Source organism: Pyrus communis, chromosome 8, assembly GCF_963583255.1.
Source record: "Pyrus communis chromosome 8, drPyrComm1.1, whole genome shotgun sequence".
Classification (NCBI taxonomy): domain Eukaryota; kingdom Viridiplantae; phylum Streptophyta; class Magnoliopsida; order Rosales; family Rosaceae; genus Pyrus; species Pyrus communis.
In genome coordinates, this window is record NC_084810.1 from 18,046,595 (window position 1) to 18,069,783 (window position 23,189).

The 23,189-nt window shown below is 36.3% G+C and overlaps 2 protein-coding genes and 1 long non-coding RNA gene across 3 annotated transcripts; all 3 read left to right on the forward strand.

Moving 5' to 3' along the window:
* The first annotated feature begins 494 nt into the window (after positions 1-494).
* LOC137743398 (receptor-like serine/threonine-protein kinase NCRK) lies at positions 495-7,872 on the forward strand. Its single transcript, XM_068483281.1, has 10 exons — positions 495-803; positions 3,878-3,957; positions 4,247-4,360; positions 4,801-4,911; positions 5,297-5,569; positions 5,738-5,973; positions 6,075-6,371; positions 6,542-6,778; positions 6,963-7,190; positions 7,341-7,872. The coding sequence occupies exons 2-10, from the start codon at positions 3,888-3,890 to the stop codon at positions 7,602-7,604; spliced, it is 1,830 nt and encodes a 609-aa protein (XP_068339382.1). The 5' UTR covers positions 495-803; positions 3,878-3,887; the 3' UTR covers positions 7,605-7,872.
* Positions 7,873-13,292: 5,420 nt separating this feature from the next.
* LOC137741456 (uncharacterized) lies at positions 13,293-14,067 on the forward strand. The gene is made up of 2 exons (XR_011069299.1): positions 13,293-13,654; positions 13,872-14,067. It is a non-coding gene; the product is annotated as an uncharacterized lncRNA (long non-coding RNA).
* A 2,539-nt stretch (positions 14,068-16,606) lies between these two features.
* On the forward strand, positions 16,607-20,327 carry LOC137743399 (exosome complex component RRP41-like). The gene is made up of 7 exons (XM_068483282.1): positions 16,607-16,828; positions 17,386-17,464; positions 17,650-17,752; positions 17,843-17,963; positions 18,625-18,713; positions 19,498-19,647; positions 20,051-20,327. Exons 1-7 carry the CDS (start codon positions 16,687-16,689, stop codon positions 20,141-20,143), a joined length of 777 nt encoding a protein of 258 aa, XP_068339383.1. The 5' UTR covers positions 16,607-16,686; the 3' UTR covers positions 20,144-20,327.
* Positions 20,328-23,189: the final 2,862 nt, after the last annotated feature.

Consider the following 23,189-nt stretch of genomic DNA (forward strand, 5'->3'; position numbering starts at 1 on the left):
ATTTTATAATCTATGTCATTTTGTTTTGTAATATATGTATCTCAATACAATTATGTATTTTTATAAGTATAAATGAAAACATAATTATACGGTATATAATAAATATACTTAAATCTTCCTAAGGCTTCCGCCTAGATGCTAAGTTCTAACCCGCCACCAAATTAGCGTTTAGCGTTTTTTAGAACCTTGATCGTTATATACCTAATCATTTATCATATGTCATTTCACCTAATTCTAGTTAACTTTCAAATTATATGTTACTTTTTTAATTTGAATAAAAAAAGTAACCAAAATTAGTTAAAGAACACGTAATACATAATTAAATGTACAGTGAACATACACAAAAGTTTAGGATTACAAGAAAAAAATGCTCCCACGAAATGTATAATGAAGTGGGACCACCTCGGAAAGCGAGACCGAGCTACCTCAGCGCAGCTCATTATTATGGGCCTCTCTCTGCAAAACCTTCCCACTTTCACTTTCACACTCTCACTGTCTATCTTCAGCTGAAGAAGCAGCGGCATCCAACGGCAGCTTCTTCTCGCACTTAAAAATTGAGCACTTAAAAATGGAGACGCTCTGACTGTCATTCACGCTCTCTCTCTCTCTCTCTCTCTCTCTCTCTCTCTACATTTCTCCTATATCATCGTTGGATTATCAGATCCGATATGCCTGAGGTCAGAAAGCGGATTCGGTTTCTCAAAAGCGCTTCTTCAGACGCCATTTTCCGACTTCTTTAGCACCAAAGGAGGCACCACAAAATCGCAGAAGCCGCCGTATTTCAGAATCACTTCTTTCTCAAGGTAAAAATCACTTCCTGCGTTTGTTAATTGAATGCCATGCCATTTTAGCTTTTCGATTTTTTTTTTTTCCTTTCTGCACGGATCCGGTGGACCCATTTCAGCTTGTGGCGGAAGAGGGAATTAACTCTGGTTATTGGACACAAATGTATTTAAGATCATTCTCTTGGGTGTTTTAGTAATTAAGTATATGTTACTACTGAGAAATCTATTAACTTCATAGATGAAGTGGATGCCACGTCCCTACTTTGCCTCCCATTTTCTAAGGTTTGATTTTTTCTACACTGTCGTTGGGTTAGGTTAGTTGGTCATAGCAGTATAGCAGTATCCGTATCTTTGCAGCCAAGTTCGAATTCCGAAGGATAAATACTTCTTTGTCAGAAAGAAAACAACTTTGATCTTTTTGGAACAAAGTTTTTAATTTTGAAACAACAAAGTAGTAGAAGATTCCCCAACAAATCAAATCCTAAAATTTTGAATTTCATTTGTTGTATACACGAATTTAGAAATTTAGAAACTTGATTTAATTTAACAAATGATGAAAGCTAATATAATAGGCTCGGTTGGTGACTATAATTTTGACAAAAAAGTACAGGTGTTTTGCAGTTTGGGTCCAGTGTTTTCTGAGCAAGCTCCTCCTTCTCGTCATCGGTTACTAATTGCAGATATAATTGAGGTCTCGTAGCCTCGTGATATTCTATTGTAATCTTCCTTTTCTTATGGTCTTATGCCCCCGTTGTCAACCAAAAAAAAAAAAAAAAGTATAGGTCTCTTGGAAAAGTTTGGTTGGTGAGTAGGGTTTGTGTAGTATTTTCTCAACCGTGGTTTTATTATGTCATCCTTTCACCCATTCACGTCGGCTGAATAAGCAGGGCCCACTATGACCCCAATATTGGGCCCACTTTCCACAGCCAACAGATTAGTAAGGCCCAGTGTGAGCTCAATCTTTGCTCGCTTTACGGACCGAGCAGCAGTACGTGTATGTCTGATTGTCTGTCTTTGAAGCTAAGTAAAAGTCTTTGATGAATTATAACCGTTACTTCCCAATGTGAATACAAAAATAGGAAAGCTTTTTTAAATTTTCAACCGTTGGGGTGTCTGAAAATTTCCCATTTGAAAATTTTTAGAAAGGCCAGTTAATATTTAAGTATTGAGCCACGGTTGTGAAAAGTAAACAGATTGTGGGGTTTCGTTCGGTAATATTGGATTAGATTTTAGGTGCAGCTGAGGGGTCACTTTCTGATATGGAAAATGGCAGCTTTCAGAGAGGTGGCTGATGGGTTTGATTTGAGTTTACCATTTTCCAATCCATGTTTTCATGAGCCCCATTTGTCTCTTTCCCCGCTATTTGTGTCACATGTCCTTTCGGCATTGTCCATTTTCTAGATTTACTCCATCATTTGTGACGGGATTGCGTATATTAGACCTTTCTGGTCTTTGTTATATTGGGTTTGCTGTGCTCCAGTTTGTGTACTTGTACTCATGTATGAACTCTGAAGGAGGGAGTCGCGATTGTTTTGAGTAATTTGAGCTCAATGCTTGTTACTTTTCACTTTGTATTTTGTAAGTCAAGGTAAAGTTCCTATTTCTGTTTCTGCTGCGTTTCTTTACTTATTCAGGTGTGCTGATTTTCCTTAATTCTCTAAAAGCTTTATACTTTCGATCTGTTTGGAAGCAATGTCACTTGTTGTAAAGTCTTGTGGAGTTACTGGGAAGAAAATATATTTTTGTTTGTAGGAATCTTTTGCTTTTGAAGTTCTTGTACGCTGTTTGGGGAGGCAGTTTAAATAGTTTAAAGAATGTGGGACTACTAAAAGCAGTAATGCATTGATGATAGACGGGGGCAGGCGCTCATTTGTTGGGCCAATTTCCGCTTGATCCCCAACCGGCAAGCCTTGAATTTTACAGTCTTTTCTTATTTGATGCAACTTGACCACAGTTACAGATTTTAATGACTAAGGCAATGTGGTTGTTTTAATGGTCACTTCTTCATTTGTGTTTTTAGTTGTGTGTAATTATGAGACTGGGTATAACAATCCGTAACCATGGGTCAACAATAATTTTGTAAACTCGTTTTCGCCAAAATTGTGTGTTGACAATACCACTTAGTCGAACTTCATGTTGTACTACATATTTTGCTTGAATGCACAGCAAAGTGGGTTGCATTTACAATCCTAGGTTATATACAATGATGATTAAATGATTGAGTTTACAATCCTAGGTTATATACAATGATGATTAAATGTATTAGGTCTAGTGCTTAATTGTGCTATTATTTATAATTAGGGTAATGATAATTACAAGTGCAGAAAACCATGGTGGAGAAATCAAGGTGATGAATTGGGACTGGTTTCTCTAACAGTTAGCTTCCAATTTGTTGGCCAACCATGAATTTAACAACACCTGCCTGTCATATTTTCTTCTACATGCTTGCCTAACTTTCTATTGTTTGATTCCGGATTTATGAGAGTATTACATCTGCTTTTAATTTTCTTTTCCTTTTCCTTGAGTCTTTTGGAACTTACTATCTGCACTGTAAAGGATTTGAATCAAACGGGTGGGACGGTTAGTTGTTTACACCTTTGTGCTTGTTCCACTCAACTTATTTATCTAAAATAAAACTTCATAGTGTTATCACTAGGGAATTTTTTTTCTTGTAAGAAAAAGAAAGTTTTATTAAATTATTTTGATAAGCTATTTGGCTCTGTAAATTGTGTTTATGCCTGAATTGATATAATCTACATCAATAATCAGTGTAGGCTTAAGGATTGAGACCACAGAAGTCTGAAGTTTCTCACTAACCCAATGAAGGTTTTTTTTAATACGATATATTTCCAGTTTGTTTTATATCGAGATCTCTATGACGTTAGTTTTCTAACAATACGTTGTTATGAATTCAATTATTTCTTTTTGTATTTCACAGCATTTTAGGGAAAACATTTACTTGATTCTTACATAATTGTTGCGCTATGTTTGCCATCAGGAGTAGAAAGTGTATCCAAATCAGTTTTTATTATTTTACTTATGTAATATTTATTTTCGTTATGGATTCAATATGCTGTTGTTATACTGTTCAGGTTAGGATAAATGAAGTTCCAAGTGAAGGTTGCCCTTGCCTGTGTCATAACCTTGATCGTGATTCGGCAAGGTGTTTGCGGTTAGTATTGATTTCTCATTGCCGATATGTTTATGAAAAGATTTATTGATATTGCAATATGGGAAATCCAAGACACGCCTTGCTTGCCTTCAAATCTGGAATTAAGTATGTTGCTTGGTGATATGCAAAACTTATATTTTTCCAACATCCAAATAACCTGCACATATTGTTCCCCTTTTATAGAGTCTTGAGCTTCCATATTAGAAGGGTTACCCATCAAACTTCTTCGTAGTCTCAGTATGATTTAAATAATATATGGAAATCTTCTTTTCATTATTTGTCGTAGCAGATGAGGTTTCCGGTTCATGGAATGCGACTGACTGGACATGTAGATGCTCATATCAAGGAAACGTGAGCTACACTCTAGAACCTTACTGTTCAGCATCCTGTAATTGCAGTCAGGGTATGCTTCTGATCTTAATGCTACAATCACCCAAAAGCTTTACACTTTTGATACACCATTATTTGCCGATAAACTTTTAACAGTTGTTCCTTTCGTCATCTCTTTATATTTGTTTCTGTTTATATCGGACAGAAATAAACGGATTGAAATAACAGTTTCTGGTCAATAGATATTACAATATTAAGTCAAATATATTCTTGAATGCACTTGCTCATTTTTTTTACGCTTATTCTTTAAATGTTGTTCACTCAATGTTTAGGTGGAAGCTCTATAAAATTCATATATAAAAAATGCTTCAGTTAAATCCTTGTATGTTTGTGCGTTCATTGCATTGATTAAGAACTATCCCTTATTTTGTGACTGGAATATTCTTTTGTACCCATTTTTCTTGTATATGCTACATGATGTATGACAATATAAACTGAATGCCTCTGATTCAGATGCTGGAAGTAATACTACATGGACATGCATATGTGCTGCCAATGGGCTTCCTAAAGTCGCAGCTGACGGTCATGATCCTAATTGTTTTACAGCCTGCAACTGCACTTATGGTACTTTCTCTCTCTCTCTCTCTCTCTCTCTCTCTCTCTCTCTTACACACACACACACACACACACACATCAGTCAACCGATCCACTTTACATAGAACAATGATAAATCATGTGGTTTTTTAAAGCTGATTGCTTTATGGAACCATGGATTTTGATTTACTCTGAGAATCCTGTTTACAGACATCCCATCTTTGACGTATATGTATTGACGCACCCATAATTTATCCCACAAAGAATTTCCAGATATTTTTTTTACATACATCTGACATTTTGTTATATCTTTGATTTACAAGTTAGATGGACTTTGTTATATCTTCGACATTAATTCTTTATCTGAATTCTGAAGTCATTTGATTGTGACTTGTTCTGTGTTTCTTCTTAACAGGATCTCTCAATGCAGCACAGCCTTCAAAAAATCATTTTTCGAGCAAAGTTGTTGTGATTATTCTTTTAGCATGTGTCATACTCACAACCCTGGCTTTTATTTCCTCGGTGGCATGCTACTTCTGCCGAAGGGCTAAGTGCTCTATTCAAGTGCCGATATTTTCGCCTGATAAGGAATCAAGTTGCAATAGTGCTTCCAACTTAATTAGCTATAAGAGTTCCTCATTGTTTGAGACCAAAATAAATATGGATTCCCCCATCAGTAAAGGCACAGGTAATTTGCTCTACGGAGTGTTTTAGCAGAGTTTGTTTCTTAGTCTATAAAAACCAGCTCATCTTTTCAGCCTGTTCATTTCATAGTACTCCTTTAAACCTGATAACTTTTTTTTGTATATTTTTCTCCGTACAGGAACTGCTATAACTATTCTGTTTCATTTAACAGGCTGCTTTACCTCTTGCATATTGAGGAGCAAACCCCGAGCTACACCTGGAGCAATTGTTCAATTTTCATATTTTGAACTGGAAAGTGCAACCAATAAGTTTTCAGATTCCAATCTAATAGGACTTGGTGGAAGCAGCTATGTCTATCGTGGCCAGCTCAATGATGGCGAAGTTGTGGCAGTTAAGCGTCTAAAAGCTTTGAAAGGGCCAGACATGGACTCTGTCTTTTTAACAGAGGTAATACCTCATCTTTCTGTGCGTTTGTCGATATACATCAACATCCTTTTTATTTGTTTCTTAACAGAAGAAATAACTTAATCAATCTGTTCTTTTCTCAGATTGAAATGTTAGCCAGACTTAATCATTTTAATGTGGTGCCTTTGCTTGGCTACTGCTTTGAAACCCATGGAAAAAATGTTGAGAGGTTATTGATATTTGAGTACATGGATAACGGTAACCTGAGAGATTGTTTGGATGGGGATGAAGGGAAAAACATGGATTGGGTCACTCGAGTTTCAATTGCCATTGGAGCTGCAAGGGGTTTGGAATATCTCCATGAAGCAGCTGCTCCAAGAATTCTGCATCGAGATGTCAAATCCACAAACATTCTTCTGGATGAAAATTGGCAAGCAAAAGTAAGATGTTATTATTTGAAACAAGGGAAATAATAATAGGCTAGTTTGAAGCGGATATTTGGCTACAAACACGGTTTACATTTCTCTTTTGGAACTGAAAGATAGCCTAGTTTGAAGCTGATATTTCGCACGCATTTCTTATATTTCTTATATTTGTTATATATGTGCAGATAACTGATCTTGGTATGGCGAAACGTTTAAAAGCTGATGGTGTCCCTAGCACATCTAGTTCTCCAGCAAGAATGCAGGGGACTTTTGGTTATTTTGCACCGGAATATGCTATTGCTGGAAGAGCATCTCTTGAGTCAGACGTTTTCAGTTTTGGCGTAGTTCTTCTTGAGCTTATCACTGGTCGGAAGCCCATCCATAAATCAACCACTAAGGGAGAAGAAAGCCTTGTCATATGGGTATAGAAAATTGCCAACTTTATTACTAGGAACACATATCCATCATTTATTTTGCATGAATTTCCGTTTTGTTACCACGGTGCTGCTGATTAACATGAATTTATTGTAGATAACCAGTTCAGAAATACATCTATGGGTTAATAAAAATTGATGTAGCATGTGAACATTTTTGTCTTTGTTGTAGGCTATGCCTCGTTTACTGGATAGTAGGCGAGTAATCACAGAGTTGGCGGATCCAGATTTAAATGGAAACTTCCCAGAAGAGGAGATGCAGATAATGGCTTACTTGGCAAAAGAATGTCTACTGTTGGATCCTGATGCTAGACCAAACATGAGTGAGGTTGTCCAAATCCTTTCAACTATTTCACCAGAGAGATCTAAAAGGAAAAACTTTTCTGTAAATCTTTTTCAGGTAATTATCGTACATTGAAATCTTGCCAATTCTTGCTTTTACGCACCTGTGTGGTTGATGTCATTTTTTAACTTTTCATATGTCTGGAGGTCATATTGTATGATTTGAGCAATGCGTATAAAGACTTGATCTGAGTATTCTTCTGGACAGCACATAGGCATGGATGGCCATAAAGATGCTGAGGAGATAAGGCGAGCGAAATCCAGTAAAGGTTCAGTTCGGTGTTCACTGCCACTGGACATTGACCGTAACCTATGTGCTGAAAGAGACACGCATTCTGTTTCAGATAATATGGAGAGATTGATCCTCTTGACTTCAAATGCCAGGAGTTGTCGTGCCAACGATATTGAGACAGTGGATTTAACTGAGCCCAGGTTGGAGTCTTTTTGCGTAACAAATGGTAAGCCCCCATGACCAGAGCAAACTTGAAGCAAACGGATAGGAAGGAAACCAGATGCTAAGCTTATTTCAGATACTTGTTTGTGGTTGGTTGCTCAAAGAAATCACGAGGAAGCAGCGGGTTTCTGAAGATTTGTTCCTCTATACTTTTTTCTTTGAAGAAAATCATAGTTGTGTATTTGTTTGGTTGTTGTACAGAAATCATAGCTCCAAAATATGTTAGGAGATGAAAAGGATGGTATGCTACTTGTAATTCAGTAAATGCAAAAAGATAGTTTTTAAAGCATTTTTGCTCCTGCATATTTTCATATAACCAGCAATTATTTTTCTTACCAAGGAGCTGGTTCCCTAATATCCCATTTATCCCGGAGCAACGCAAAGAAGAAAAGGAAAATCAATGAAAAGGGTTTGAAAATTTTGAGTTTTGATGATAAGGACAAAATAAAGAGTAAAGTGAATAGTACCAAGATTGACTTTTTAGTGTAAAAATATGGTTTTTCGTTAAAATAAACAGTACCGTAGGCTTTTTGTTAAAACTTTCAAGAAGAAAACATATGTAATGCTTGAGATAACAGTCGTCTGGCCACAAATGCGGGCTGATTAGGCCAGTTAGCCATGATAGTTTGCTTGTATGTCTGCACCTATGTTTGAAGGCTCATTTCTATAAATTAAAGTAGCGTAAAATATTGTCTTGTAAAAGATAAGAAGTCAAACCCATAACTGCTCTCACATGGTCACTAGACATTTTTCTATTCCCGTGGCATACAGTTGCACATAATTGTTGCAGTCTGGCCAAGTAACAGCTCAAAATGCTAACCATAAATTACACATCTTATTTACTTGATGTAGGGTATATAACCATATTTATGTGGTCTTAGTGTGATATCCCGTCCCTAAAATTATTATTTTATTTTATTCTTGACGTATTTCGAAGATTTGATTGGAACTAGTTCTTTTTTTTCTCCAAATTTGAGAAAAACGAAGTGAGGGTTACTTTAGTCATTTCTAATTTTCTCGACCTTTTCGGTCAACTCTTGAATTGGTTAGGTAGAGTTCGATTCCATGAGCGCGTAGGCGTAAACAGATCTTATTTCCGAGTTCGAACGGAGAAGTTAGAGTCGTTTGAAGTTGGTGACATTTTGGTAATATTACCAAAATGCTATAAATTAAAGGGGAGGGAAACCTCCAGAGGCAAGAAGGGAGAGTTTTTCGGAAAAATGGGAGAAAAGAGCTGCCTAACCCGTTTTTAGGGAGAAATTGACCCGTAAACCCACCAAACTTGACCCACTTGTATCTTTTTCATCCGAGCTCCGTTTTGGATGATCTTGGTGTCCATGGAAAGCTCTTGGCGAGCCCTACATTTCTGTGATTTTAGATTTCCCCATTTCCTTTCCATCTTTGCAGCTCGAGGTCGCAAAGTCCACGACTTTTCCGGCGGTTTTATCATTTTTCCGGCGATTCCGGCGATGATTTCCTTCGAGTGAGGTATGAAACTTCATCTACTCTTCATAATCTTCGAGTAGGTATGCTTAGTTTGTGCTTTCGTATTCGTTTTAGAGTTGGGTGTTTTGAACACCTAGAAATCCGGTTTTCTCCGGTGAAATTGGACGGTTTCCGGTTAGAAATTATCGTCGGCCTAGTTGTGAAAAGTGTTTCCCTTGTTGAGCTCTAACTACCACGTAAATTTGAGCTCCTCTAGTTAATGTTGAAATTCGGGGTTTGTAAACCCTCCACCTTGACTCCCACCGCGTGTGGAGGTGCGTGGGATCATTCACGAGTGTTGTCTAGGTTTTAAATACCTTCTAGTGATCATGTGAACCTATGTCTAGCTTGGTTGCCAAAGATTCAATTGTTGGGTGTGGTGATCAATTTGGACCGCCACTTGTTTGTGTGATTGACGACAATTCGACCATTGGATCATAATGAAATTTTAGTATGTTATCCTCGAAGCATAATGTGGACTTTGGAAAGTTATGGATCATAAATCGGATTTGCGGATTGTTGTGGACCCCATCGTTGATCGAGAGTTGATTTTTGGTCAACATGTCTCGGAATGTTCTAAATAATAAAATTAGTACCATGGGAGACTTAAGTGAAGTCTAGTGGGCCTACATTGGTTAGAGAGTGACTTGAACATGTGTGATATGGTTGTTACCTTGATTTCTTATATTGGTATCATCTGTGAATTTGACTTGATCTTATAATGTGATTCTATTGAAATGTGATTATATATTTATATATATTTATCCATAGACCTATGTTTATCAAACATGATTTGGCTTGTGTACTGATGATGATTGTGGTAGGTGAATTGACGTGCATATTCGAAAGGTGTTTGAATTACATAGATGGTATGTTATGATGAAATGTGAGTGACTTTAATATGTGTGAATATGAAATGGCTTTATAATCATTTTTTCCTATAAATTGTTAATTTTCATATTTAGCCAATGATATAGTTATATGAAGTGGGATTTGACGTGCATATTGGAAACATGGTTTGTTTTGTATGAATGGCTTGATTTGATGAGGTGAGGGCTAGTGGTGGACCGTTAACTCATTGTCATGGGGTTTGTTGCTTTGAAACATGTGTCAATGCTCGTTTCATTATTTCATTTCTTGTTTCGTTGAGCCTTTATAACTTGAGTAACTTGATTCATGTGTTGTTTCATCGATTAGTGGTTATGCAATATACTCCGCGATTCCGTTGAGTGATGGTCCGGAATCCTTCCTACTCCACTCCGCGATTCCGTTGAGTGATGGTCAGGAATCGTATCTTGGTTTGGGTTCCGTTGAGTGATGGTCCGGAATTCCTCTTACTCCGTGATCCCGTTGAGTGATGGTCCGGGATTGTATCCACCTTAGTTCATTGAGTTTAGTTTGAGATGGTTGCAAAGGTGTAGGCTTTGGATGAACTATGTCGCCCTACTTCTACTTTCATTGTGTGTATGTGAATATGGATGTGAGATGCTAGGGTTGTTTGGAATGAACTTTTGGATGTTTGGGTGACTCCTCGGTGTTTTCAAAAGTTTGATATTGATTTCTTATGAAAGATTTATATTCAAGGTTTATAAATTATGATTGACGGCTGGTTTTATTATTGTATCACATGCTTATTTTATTGTCCCTCACCCGAGCCTCTCAGCTTATCTGAGTGCCTGAGTTGCCAGTGCACCAATTCCATAATATTGGCATTGACTTTACATATGACGGGTATGGGTAGATTATGATAAACCGCTTGATATTTTGGTTCCGTTGAGTGGTCCGGAACCCAATGTTGTTGGATTCCGTTGAGTGGTCCGGAATCCTTGCTCTAGTTCATTCCGTAAGGTGATTTAGAATCCTAAATTCGAGTAGATGGGAATTACCCACAATAGATATTGTGAAAATAAATTAGAATTACCATGTTATTATTCTTAACCCCAAATTGGGAATTATGTAGAGTTCTTTAATTAAATTCGTGAAATGATATGTTATCTCATTGATTGCTTAACGAAATTAAATGTTAATATTGTACTTCGTGATTCCTTGACATGTTACAAGCTATGTATTGAAATATAATGTTGGAAGTATAGTGATTAGTATGATGAAGTGAATTGTGATTTGAGTTGTGTATTGGAAATGGTTGTGACATGTGATTGAAACGCATATTGAATTGCTTGGGAGTTGTGAGGTCTAGTAAACGACCGATGACCCATTGTGATGTGGATTTTTCTCAATATTGCTTTGTTCGTTGAGTTTCGTGAATTGGGTAACTTGAATCATGTCTTGTTCCTTCGAGCCGTTGTTATGTTTCTTGGACTTCCGTTCAATTCGGTTGGGTGGATTGGAACTGAGTTCTGTTTGGATTCCGTTGAGTGATGGTCCGGAATCCCCTTTGGAGCCTTGGTCCGTTGGGTTGTCCAAAATCCCCTTTTCCAAAGATGTAGTCTTCAACTGAATTGTGTTACTCTAGCCTTGCGTTTCGACTTGTTGTATGTGTTATTGATGATGTGATGGTTGACATTATTGATTGAGGTGATTATGGAATGACGTTGGATATGAGTGGGGTCATCATAAGTATTTTAGTTGATTAATACTTCTAGAGATTAATGTGTGCTTTGTTAATTCTCAACTATGTTACACACTATGAAATGCGATTGTATGTGGAAAACGTGATGAATTATGTGATGGTTGAAGTGGAAAAAGTAAATCGTCATGTGGGTTTGATATGTTGGATACCATGGATATGGTTATGACTAGACTCGTTGATAAATGTGGCTAGAGAATGGTATTGTACATCGTTGGTTCTTGAAAATGATATATGTTGTGAATTGCGGTATCATGTGGTGACATAATTGCCTATATATTGTTGGAGGGGAAATCATGATTTTCATATGGGTTGTTATGTAACCCTGAGTCAAGTAATTTCATGCTTGTCGAGTTCTATTGATTGATTGAGAAACGTTATACCTTTCGACTTAATTGGAGTGTGTTATATGTCAATTATTGTGCATGACGAACTACGAATGGCTTGATCCCTGTTTAGGGTACGTAGGCAGTCTAACGGAGAGGTTAGATGCAGCCATAAAGCATACGAAAATAACTATGTGATTCGATTATTGTGTTGTGCTTGCCCATATCTCGGAGGTGAGATATGATAGATACGGATTTTTGGTGACGTCACGTGTCAATTCTGGACGTATGTCGGGATTGGGGCGTGACACTTAGGGTTCTTTTCTTTCATGTATTCAATCATAAATTGTGAGAATTTTTTTATTACTTTCTAGTGAATTCTAGTTTTCTAATCTTAAAGGTCATCATTTAAATTTCCCTTTAGATTTAAGTTGCCTTAACGGACGTGAGCATGAGCTACTGCCCCAAGCAATTAAATATATATATATATATATAGGTCCTTTATCCAAAGGGATTCTCATTTTTTTTCTTCAAAAGATAGGGATTAGGTATAGGGTCTACTTCACATCAAACTTCAACGATCCGAACTGTCTATTTTGTAAGTCCCGATTCATAGATTATCCTTGGAAAAATTCAATTCAAATCAGAAATCATTTGCCCATTTAATTATCAAGATAAAATTTTATTGTTTTTTATATAACAAAGTATGCGTTAATTTTTTTGAACTCAATTAGATGTCTTAAATATTTTCGATTTGGCTAATATTTTGCAAGGATGATCTATGAGATGCAACTTGAAAAATAGACGGTTCAGATCATTAAAGTTCGATGTGATGTAGACCCCATAACTAATCCTCATTTTTATAAAAAAAAAATAGGGATCCATTTAAAGGCTTCTTCTCTCTCTCTCTCTCTCTCTCTCTCTCTCTCTATATATATATATATATATATATATATATCCATAATGAGAGAAATCTAATGTTATAAACTTCTAATACTTTACATCAATGCTAAGAGTTACTCGCCTATGTGGGTCACTGTCCCAAAAGATGAAATATATTTTTATAACAACTCTTTCTTTTTTTTCTTTTTCTTTTTATTTATTATATATATATATATATATATATATATATATATATATATATATATATTTGAAATGGCAATAGTTTCATTGATAAAGCACAATTAGAACAAATTATTCAATGCGATAACTTGTGTCAATTTCCTTGAAAAAGTTCTAGACTAGACAGTTTAATGATTCCAATTGGTAAGTCTTTCCGGCCCTCATAATGATGGATTGCTGCGACGAAGCCACCCGCTGGTGCTTTTTGTACTATGCAATGTTTTTCGTGGTTCTCAGTTTAGGGAGTAGTAGTTGTTCAGATGCACATCCATTTTTGAATTTAACTGCCAAGTGGTGTTAGTTGAGCAAACATTATGCAAATGACTTGGAAGTTCTTCCTTTGAATGGTAGTTGGAAGAGTGTCTGACTTGGCGATAGGTAGCATGGTTTGTTGGATCATATACATATGTATAACGTTTTTCTTTGGACTTCGTTGTTCCTCATCACCTGCCAATACCCTCTACAGATATGGATCCGCCGCCACCAAGCACGCCGCTGCTAGCCACCGCTCCTCCTCCCTATCACCAACCAGGATGCTTGGAATTCTGGTAAGATCTTTTCACTTCAAAATTGTTGGTCTACATCATGTACAATGGGAGTTATTTTCTCTAATGCGGGATAAATCTAGCGGAATTTGAGCATAAGCCAGCTGCCAACCCAATACAAATGGTCGCATCCCGCAAGATTAATTTATCCGCATTGGAGAATTTCTGCATATACAATGCTACTGCATTTTTGTTTTAAATTTTGGTATTGATTATGCAGTTTGTGGATTCTGTGCTGCTGCGGTATATTTAAATGCTGCTGCCCTCCACTGTTTGAGCCTGGGCCGCCTCCACCATAGTGCTACATTTTCTTATGACCCTACTTTGTATGAAATTATGAACTGTTTTGTGTAATTGGTAGACTGAAATATTTGCTAGATCTAAACTATTCCAATGTGGCTATAGGTGTTCATGAATCTCTATTTTTTTTATTTAGTTTTATTTCTCTACTAATTTGTAACTAATAAACTTTACCATTTTTACTGTGTTCGGTTTCTTTTTAATCACAAAAAATAAGCACTGTACTCGTTTGTGACAATGGCTCAGATACCACAAAAAATGAACTAGACTCGGATACCACAAAAAATAACCATTGCCACAACAATTATCACTTTTGTGACAATGGGTTTTTATTATGTCAAACTATAAATTTTGTTAGATTAGATGTTAGATTAGCCATCAACAGGGTTTGAACCCACGCTGTCATGCAATAACTCAACATCTTTCCACCACTGTGGTAAATTGTCACTTGCCTTTTGTGACAATAGTTTGGATACCACAAAAAAAAAAAAAAATGGTAGTTCATCACAAAACATACCTTGTGAAAATGATTAAATCAATCCTCTACATCCTTGATAAAACATACACTTTGTACATTCAAACATCTTTGGAGATCGAATTAGAGGGTCTAATTTTCTAAGAATATTCGTGTAGTTTGTAATCCTACTTAAAAATGTAAGTTATAATAAATAAAATTAATCGTTTTGATTGACCGAATGATTTTGATATTGAATATCAACTGCCAACACCGCCTACAACCTTGGTTGCCTAAGTTTTCAAAAAAGAATTTGTTTTCAGTAGCCAAACGATTGTTCGACAATTAGATGCTAAGTTGGATTAGTTTAGAATAGACTAAGCTGAATTGACTTAATGAAGCGTTTGGTGCAGTATCGGATAAAGAAACAAAGTAGGTAATAAAAATAGTATTGTCCTCAGTTTTTGATGTTTGCTGGGACAAAAACTAAATTATTGTTCTATTTTAATTTCTTTTTTATAAAAAAATATTTTCAAAATTAGTATTATTGATTTCAACATAATAAATACCCCCATTCAATACTCAATCGACACTGCCATACGAGTAATTGCTCAGTCGCAAGGAGAAATCCTGATCTCCAATTTTTGATTGTCGAATAATGGCGAGCAATTATCCATGGACCCACCACTAAGTACTACAAATTCCTTGTCCTCTTCCAAATCAAATTTAGCAATATAGAAATCATGACACAATGACAACCCAACCATATTCTTCTCCGATTCAGTAGCAAGATCATCACCGTCGGCCTTGCCGCCGCGAATCCACTAGATTACACCGTTGACACCACCGTCGCTTAGTAACTAAAATTCCCCTTTTGGTCTTTCGAAAATACCTATTTCCTTTGCTTCACCGCGGACTAATTTTTTACGACCTAAGACCATCTCTAACCGAAAGGGCCAAACATAGTCCCGTCCAAAATTATAGCCCTGTAAAAAAATTATTTTTAAATGAATAATGTCAGGTCATATTCATATACTGTTTCCAACCAAGGGACTAAACATAGCCCCATCGATAATTTACTATTTTAACTTTATATTTTAAATTTATTGGTTCATTTAATTAAACTCCTATTGGATGCTTTCAAATCTAGCCTTTAAGTTTGAATCAATTATTACAACTAAGGAGCTAGGCACCATAAAAGGGGCTAAGAGGAGGGTTACATTTGGCTAGCTTGATGCCCCTTTGACCAAATAATAGCCTAGTGGGCGTTATAGAATTATTGCCCAGCCATCAGTTGAAGATGAGTTTTTTGACAAATCAGGCCATTTTTTTGGCTTTTGAACCTTTAAACCTCTTCATTGGAGATTGCTTAATGAGTCCCGAAGTTCACACACTCTCACCTAAGAAGGTGAAATAAACGCACTCTTTGGTACCAATTAATGACAGTTAGATTTGAATGTGTGGCTAAGAGTGAACGGGATGACTTGTAATAGGCTATTATATTGCAAAATAATTCAAAATTGAGAAGTTGGCAGTCGTGTGTACAAAATGGGCAATGTGCGAATAGTATTTTTGAATAGAAAAACACATAACCATCCATCAGCCAACCCAAACTGCCTAAAAAAATAGTGGCGATTGGATTGGCTGCAACTTGCAAGTGATTGTAGACTTTGCGTTTAGGCGAATGGGCAGCCGTTTGAGAATATGGGGTTGCTTAGGTTACATCACTGGTTGGGGGGGGGGGGGGGGGGGGGGGGACTGGTGAGAGAAGTGCATTTTTGCTTACTATGCTCAAGTAGTGGTAATGTTTACCGTCCTATTTATTCTTTTTGGTTGAGTTTAAATTTTGAGATTTGTGTCTATTCACTACACTGATCTCAAAATTTAAACTCATCTAACAATTATAGATAAAGTGGTGATATTGAAATTACTATCACTTGAGGGTGGTAAGCAAAAATATTACCGGAAAGAGTTGTGGGGAATGAGAGAGTGTGTGTGGGTGTGGGTGGCATCACTCGTGGGTGGGCCTGGCTGCGAACTTGATGACCTGTTCTACCCTAACCGTACGTCAGGTGGCTTGGGTTGCCCCGAAGAAAAACCGCAGGTTTAGGTGCATATTCAATTCCTCTAAGAGGCCTTCAATAAAAGCCCTAAAGAGTAATAAACATGTGCAAAGTCCGACCCACCCACCGGTAAACCAACCACAGAGATCAAAACGTACCGTTTGAGGAGAAGGACAAACGAAAAGGCTCGAAGTAGCAGCGCGCGCGGTAACACGAGAATGGCCGGGAAAGGAGGAGCAACCCCAAGCACTTACGCGCCGTCTCCGACGACCCAGAAGACCAAATCCCTAATTTTCGGAAACGACGACGTTGATTGGGTCCGCTCCGACGGCCGTGAATTCCACCAATGCCGACCTGCATGTAAGCCTTTTATTACTTCCCCCTTTTTTTTCACATAAACTTAATTCCTTTACTCGTTTATTTTTAATTTTGTGGATGATTTTCATGGATTTTCTGTTGTGGGTTGTTGTTGTTTTATTGCTTTTGCATGTCCAAATATGGAGTTATTGAATTGGTTAATCAGCTTAAGCGGGATTTTACTTTTTAATGAATGTGGTTTAGTTTGGGTTAACTTGAATAATCAATCTGTACAGTGTCTTCCTTCTTTCGGTATACTGCTCGATGCTGTTGAGATTTTGTTGCTCTGTTGTATTGATTGGTTGTGATATTCATTCGTGTTAATCCATTTTCGGGGTTCCAAATACTCTTCGGTTCTTTGACTGAATGGGGAGGTACAAATGTATGTTGGCTACCTTGAAAGACATGAAATTTTTTGACATGTTTGAATTTGATGTAATGTGGGATGGATGCGTGTTTGATGTGCTGAACCTACGACAAGCGCATGTGTAGTCTGCCCAAGTCATGTGGATTAGGAGAGAAACAGAATAGGACTCCTCTAACAAGTTGGTAATCTACAGTTTTCAAGACTGGTGCTGTAAATTGTGCTTCAGGATCAGCTTATGCAGAGTTTGGAAATACCAAGGTCATTGTTTCTGTGTGAGTGTATCTAATTTATAAATTCATAATCTCGCTGGCTTTTAGCTCTACTAATTACATTTCTATCATAAGTTCACTGTTTTTACTTCTTTTTTTCATGAGAGTAAGTGCAACACCATATGATTTAAAATGCAAAGAGAGATGATGAACCGTGTGTGATATTTTATTTGTCTTGGTTGGTTTAGATTTGGGCCAAGAGAGAGTAAGAAGGCAATGATGTACAGTGATATAGGACGCTTAAATTGCGATGTCAGCTATACAACTTTTGCTACCCCAGTTCGTGGACAGGTATATGTTTGTGTTAATGTATCTTCTAATCCTCTTTCAACCACTCTTTTTTAAACCACTTTACTAATATTTGAACTCCTGATTTTCTAGGGGTCGGACCACAAAGAATTTTCTTCAATGCTTCATAAAGCTTTAGAGGGTGCAATAATATTGGAAACTTTCCCCAAGACTACTGTGGATGTTTTTGCATTGGTGTTGGAATCTGGAGGCAGTAAGTTTTCGATTGGTTTTTAACATTTAAACTTCTGTTCTTTCTGCCATTGTATGTTTAGGTTGAGGACAAATTATAATTAATATGTAGAAAAGGAATGAACAGAAATAACAGAGTAGAGAATTTGAAGTCGAACAAATAAGATTATACTCCTTCTAGTCAATGTAGATGTTTGTGTTCAATGTTTATGTGTATGTCAATATATAACATGTAAACTTCTGAATGCGTGTACTTTTTTTTTGTTTATTTCTCCTACATAAAAGAATCTCACCATTTGAATGTAAAGGTGCTGGCCATGACTTGCGGTTTTCAGTGTCCACAGTCACTTTTCTGTTATTCCTTGGACTCAAGTTTGGCACACTAAGGTTTTTGCTTGGGGAAAAATTATAATTGTTTGAAATTACCTCTTACTTAGCTCACGAGCTGACATGTAATTGACTGCTTGTATGAGTTTGATAGTGTCATTATGTTGATAAAGATGTATAATTGATAAGCAATTAGAATTATAGACAGGTCATTTGCGACCAGAATCGAGATATAAGAATGATTTTTACGTTGTTATATCATCGGTGCATCTCTGCCACTGATCATTTGGTTGTGTCTTCATTTGTGCCGTTCAGTTCATTGTGCATGGTTATAAGCTTTTTCATTTTGGTTGCAGGTGATTTTCCTGTAATCATATCATGTGCTAGCCTTGCCCTAGCAGATGCTGGGATAATGATGTATGACCTTGTTGCTTCGGTTTCTGTGGTATGCACCTGGCCTAGACATGGGGCCTTCTATACTTTTTCTTCATAATCAAGTTTAAATCAAAAATATTTTGTTACTGAATCTCTTACCTTGCTCAACATTTGTTTTTATTTTTAATTTCATTTACTATTGCGCAATCATCATATTTATGCACAAATTGCCCGGTACAGAATATGCAAGAATTGAGAATTGTAAAACTTGAGCACGTGGCACAGTACTGATCACAAAATTCGATCCCTGATCATCACTCTGTATTTATTCTATTCTTATGGCTAGTCCACTAAATAGCAAGATTACTGCTAAGTTTTCCCCTTTTGTTTATGTTCATATAGTACAGTACTGTAAGTATTTATTTTGGAGAAGAATTCTTATGATTTATATTTATGGCATTATCTGCTTAAATATCAAGTTGGCATCTGTCACTTTGTTAGATATCTAACATACTAAATTGCTGGCGAGTATATACCTTGGCCTTATTAAACATTAATTTCTTGGTTTCTTGGAAGATGTTTTCTTCTTTCTGGTACTAGATGGTTTGAAGTCTGCTAAACTGACTCTTACACTCATGCGTGTAAGAAAAATAATTTGCCACTAAAATGTTTATGGCACGGAGGCTTTAAATAGTATGTTGTGCTATCAGCTGTCATTTAGCACAAATTTATGGAAGTTCATAGGTTTGTCTTTAGGTTTACAAATGAAGTGTGTTGTAGTGACGTCCATATCAAAGTTGTTTCCGTCCACTTCGATTGTCATCACTTATGGTTTTTCTGTTTTTGGTGTTCAGTCTTGTCTTGGAAAGAACCTTGTCATCGATCCTATTTTGGAGGAGGAAAGCTACCAAGATGGAAGCTTAATGCTGACTTGTATGCCTTCTCGCTACGAGGTCACTCAACTAACTATTACTGGGGAATGGTCAACCCCAAAAGTTAATGAGGTACGACAGATAGCTGATTTATTCTTTGTAGTATCATATGTTGTTTGATCAAAGAACTTCTGATCGTTATTTGTAGCTGGGAGAATGGTAAAAAGTAGCACCAAGCAATCATGCAAGTTCATCTTTAAGATCTTGTTTGGTTGGCTGTTGCATGCTACATGTCAGTTTCAATATTTTTAGTTGACAAAACTCTTAAAGTCAACGGGGTGGTTATACTGTCAAAATATGTTTTCTAGGTCGATTTCACGCAACTCTTTGACACTTGATTCACTAATATCCTCGGAATACACTAAAATCCGTAGGAAGGTCATTTCAATAGGCCAATCTGAGGGGTAACATATTTCTGATACGGTTTGACAAAGATGGATGCAGCTTACGATACTAACATAGTTTTTTCAAGTAGGGAATGCAAATATGCCTGGATGCCTGCGCAAAGCTTGCGGTGATCATGAGGGCATGCTTGAAAGGGACTAATTCGACCTTGGAAGAAACATGAGGGCATGCGCGGAGGGATGTAACCGGTAATTCTACCTTGGAAGAATGGAGGCTTGCAACTTTGCAAGGACTTGATTCTCTATCTTGGAAGAGTTGGATAATTTTTTGTCGATTTTTTATCGTTAGTTTTTCTTGTAAGTTGCAAGCAAAATTGTTCAGTAATCCTAAATTTGACCGTTACTACATGTCTTTTCTCCCTTTTTTTCTCCAAACATGTCTTAAATTCTTGACATCGAAAAAATTGTCATCAAGCACTCCTCTCTTTCAGTAGGGAGAACTCGAAGGCATGTCTAACAACTCCCTCTTTATGTTGGGTTTACTAAAGGCGTTACAAAACCCTATACTTCCAACAGCCCAAAACAAAACCAGTATCTGATTGATCAATTGCTTCCTCATTGGAATTTAAATCAACAAAAACTTTAGTTTGCACTTATTGTTACAAAACCAATGACCCAATCCAACAATTTGGTACAAATTATTATGCAACAATTGAAAAAAAATGAAGATTTTGTGGTTGAAAATTAAGGGCCGGAGAGATTTTTTCAAGCGTTGGGTATTCAAGCGATACTCCATATGTCATAAAATAAGTGGAGAAATGATATGTTTTTTCATGACCCTACACTTATTCTATGACATGTGGAGTAACCATATGAAATATTTGCTTAAATACTGATCACTTTAAACAAAATCTCAAGCAAAAAGATAAACGATTAACCGTGCATGTTTTATGTTATATTGGTTCTTCAGTTCCAGCGGGTCGGGCACACGTCTGCGGTGGAGACTCCAGTCCTTTGTTTGGGGTCCATTGCTGTTCAGTTCCAGTATGTTCATTAACGAATGGGCATTCCAACATGAAGGACATATACACCCAATGAGTAGTTATGATTGATTAATGCAAGCACAAGGCTTGTTCACGGTCACCGTCAAAATGTTCTCTTCGTCATTTGGTGATCAAAAAATATATGATCACTAATTTAGGGGTTTGAATCAAGAGCGCGAAATAAATAGATATGCTTTTAATGTTTTATTTTCAAATTTTTTTATATTAAATTCCATAGTGTATGATCATGTATCATTAATTACTAGATGATCAAGAAAACACGACGACTTCCGATGCTAGTATTTTGATTTGTGCAATGAATAGATTATTGCTTTATCAATCCATAAATAAAGTCAATGTGTCTTTCTTTTATATTATAAGAAAGGGACTCAAGCTTGATATCTCTTTTAACAAAACGGACAAAAGTAGAAATAACTAAAATAATGATTAAGGGAAAATTATGATATTAGTATGTTAGTTCCTCTACAAGGATAACCTTCGGAATTGGATAAGCAACCATTCTAATATGGATGTATCTCTGTACCTTAGTACTACGATTTAGTAGTATTTCTTTTTACTTATACATGAGAAGCTTTATGTTTAATTCTCGTCAAAGACGAATTTGAACCACATTATCATGACTAGCCCAGCTCCTAAGTGTATGGAGCTTAACCCACACCCCACCCCCTAAGTGTAGATAATATCGTTTGTTAAAAAAAAAAAAAAAAAAAAAAAAACATGGATGTAGCTCTTGATTTAAACCTCTTAATCAAAAAGTACATTTTTATTCAAGTGACACATATACATGAAAGATGTTTTAAATGAACCTAACCGCGTTTTTGAACTGAGAAATTCGGTTTTGATTCTTAACCACTAATATTCATTGACTCAAACCTCATTTATTTTTAGTTTTTGATGTACGTCCCTTAACATTTTCTACATCAGACTTTCATAATAAATATTTTACATGTCAGCAATATTACATGTAAGTTATATTTGACACAAAATTCAGATTCATTGGTGTCCAATACTCACCTGGTTTCTGTTTAATTTGGTACAAAATTTGAAACCATTTGAATTACCGAACAAGAGATAGGTTACATGTCTGACAAACCATATAATAATGCAGTAATGCACCCTTATCCCTTTAAGCTAGATTTTTTTTCTTTAATAATTTTTTGTACAAGTGATATCAAGAGGTGTGAAACTTAAACCGTGAACGGGTATAATAATAGGGGTGTGTTATCCACACACCCTATTTTACTTCTCACACACCCTTTGATAATTTATGTTCGTTAATCTTCTTCAATTCATCTGATCTGACGGTCGAAATCAAAATGTGTGTAAGAAATAAAATGAGATGTGTAGATATCACACCCCTAATAATAAGTGTTCATAATCCCTTGAACTATTAGTCCCTTGAGTTCCTTAACGCGACTTAATTAGTGTGATAGTGTCATGCATGTGCTAACATATTTTAATAATGATTTGATGCACCTTATTAGCTTTAAACACATCAATGTGATGGATTAACTAATCTCATCATCTATCCCAAGAAAATAAACAAATAAGAGCAAATATTAACATAACTTGCTTTATTGTAGTCTAATACTTTTTCATATTTGTACTTACTGTACTTTCAATGTTCGCAAGATCCATAGACATATTTATCATTTATCATTGTCGGTTAATACCAAAATCACGATTGGCCACATGAAATTAAATAATAAATACATCTTAATTTATTAAAAATAAAAACAAAAGCATGTTTAATTCCAATGTTGGGTGGTAAGGTGCAGGGCCTTCTACTACATGCCAGCATGTGGGAGGGGTCGAGATCTAGCTGGCTTGTCGGATTAGTCTTGATAATCTTATTATTATTTATTTATTATTTATTAAGGAATTGTTCATCCGTCATTAAACAAATATTTTCACCTTTTTAAATTAACCCAAAGAGTTGTTTGAATTTATGAATATACCCCACCCGCAATGTATAATATACAGTCAGGGACAGGAAGACGTGGTCAAGTTGTGGGCTGGCCTGATATCCGCCTTTCCACTTACCATTGGCTCAATAATAGTAACCTGGTCTCGCGCCTCTACCCATTTATATTTAATATTAAATTTAATTATCGAGTTATGCTGTGGTGATTTAAAAGCTGAAAAACGACTAAAAAAATAAAAATATTTTTAGCATAGTTCTAAGGAAATTTTTATGAAAAGAGTT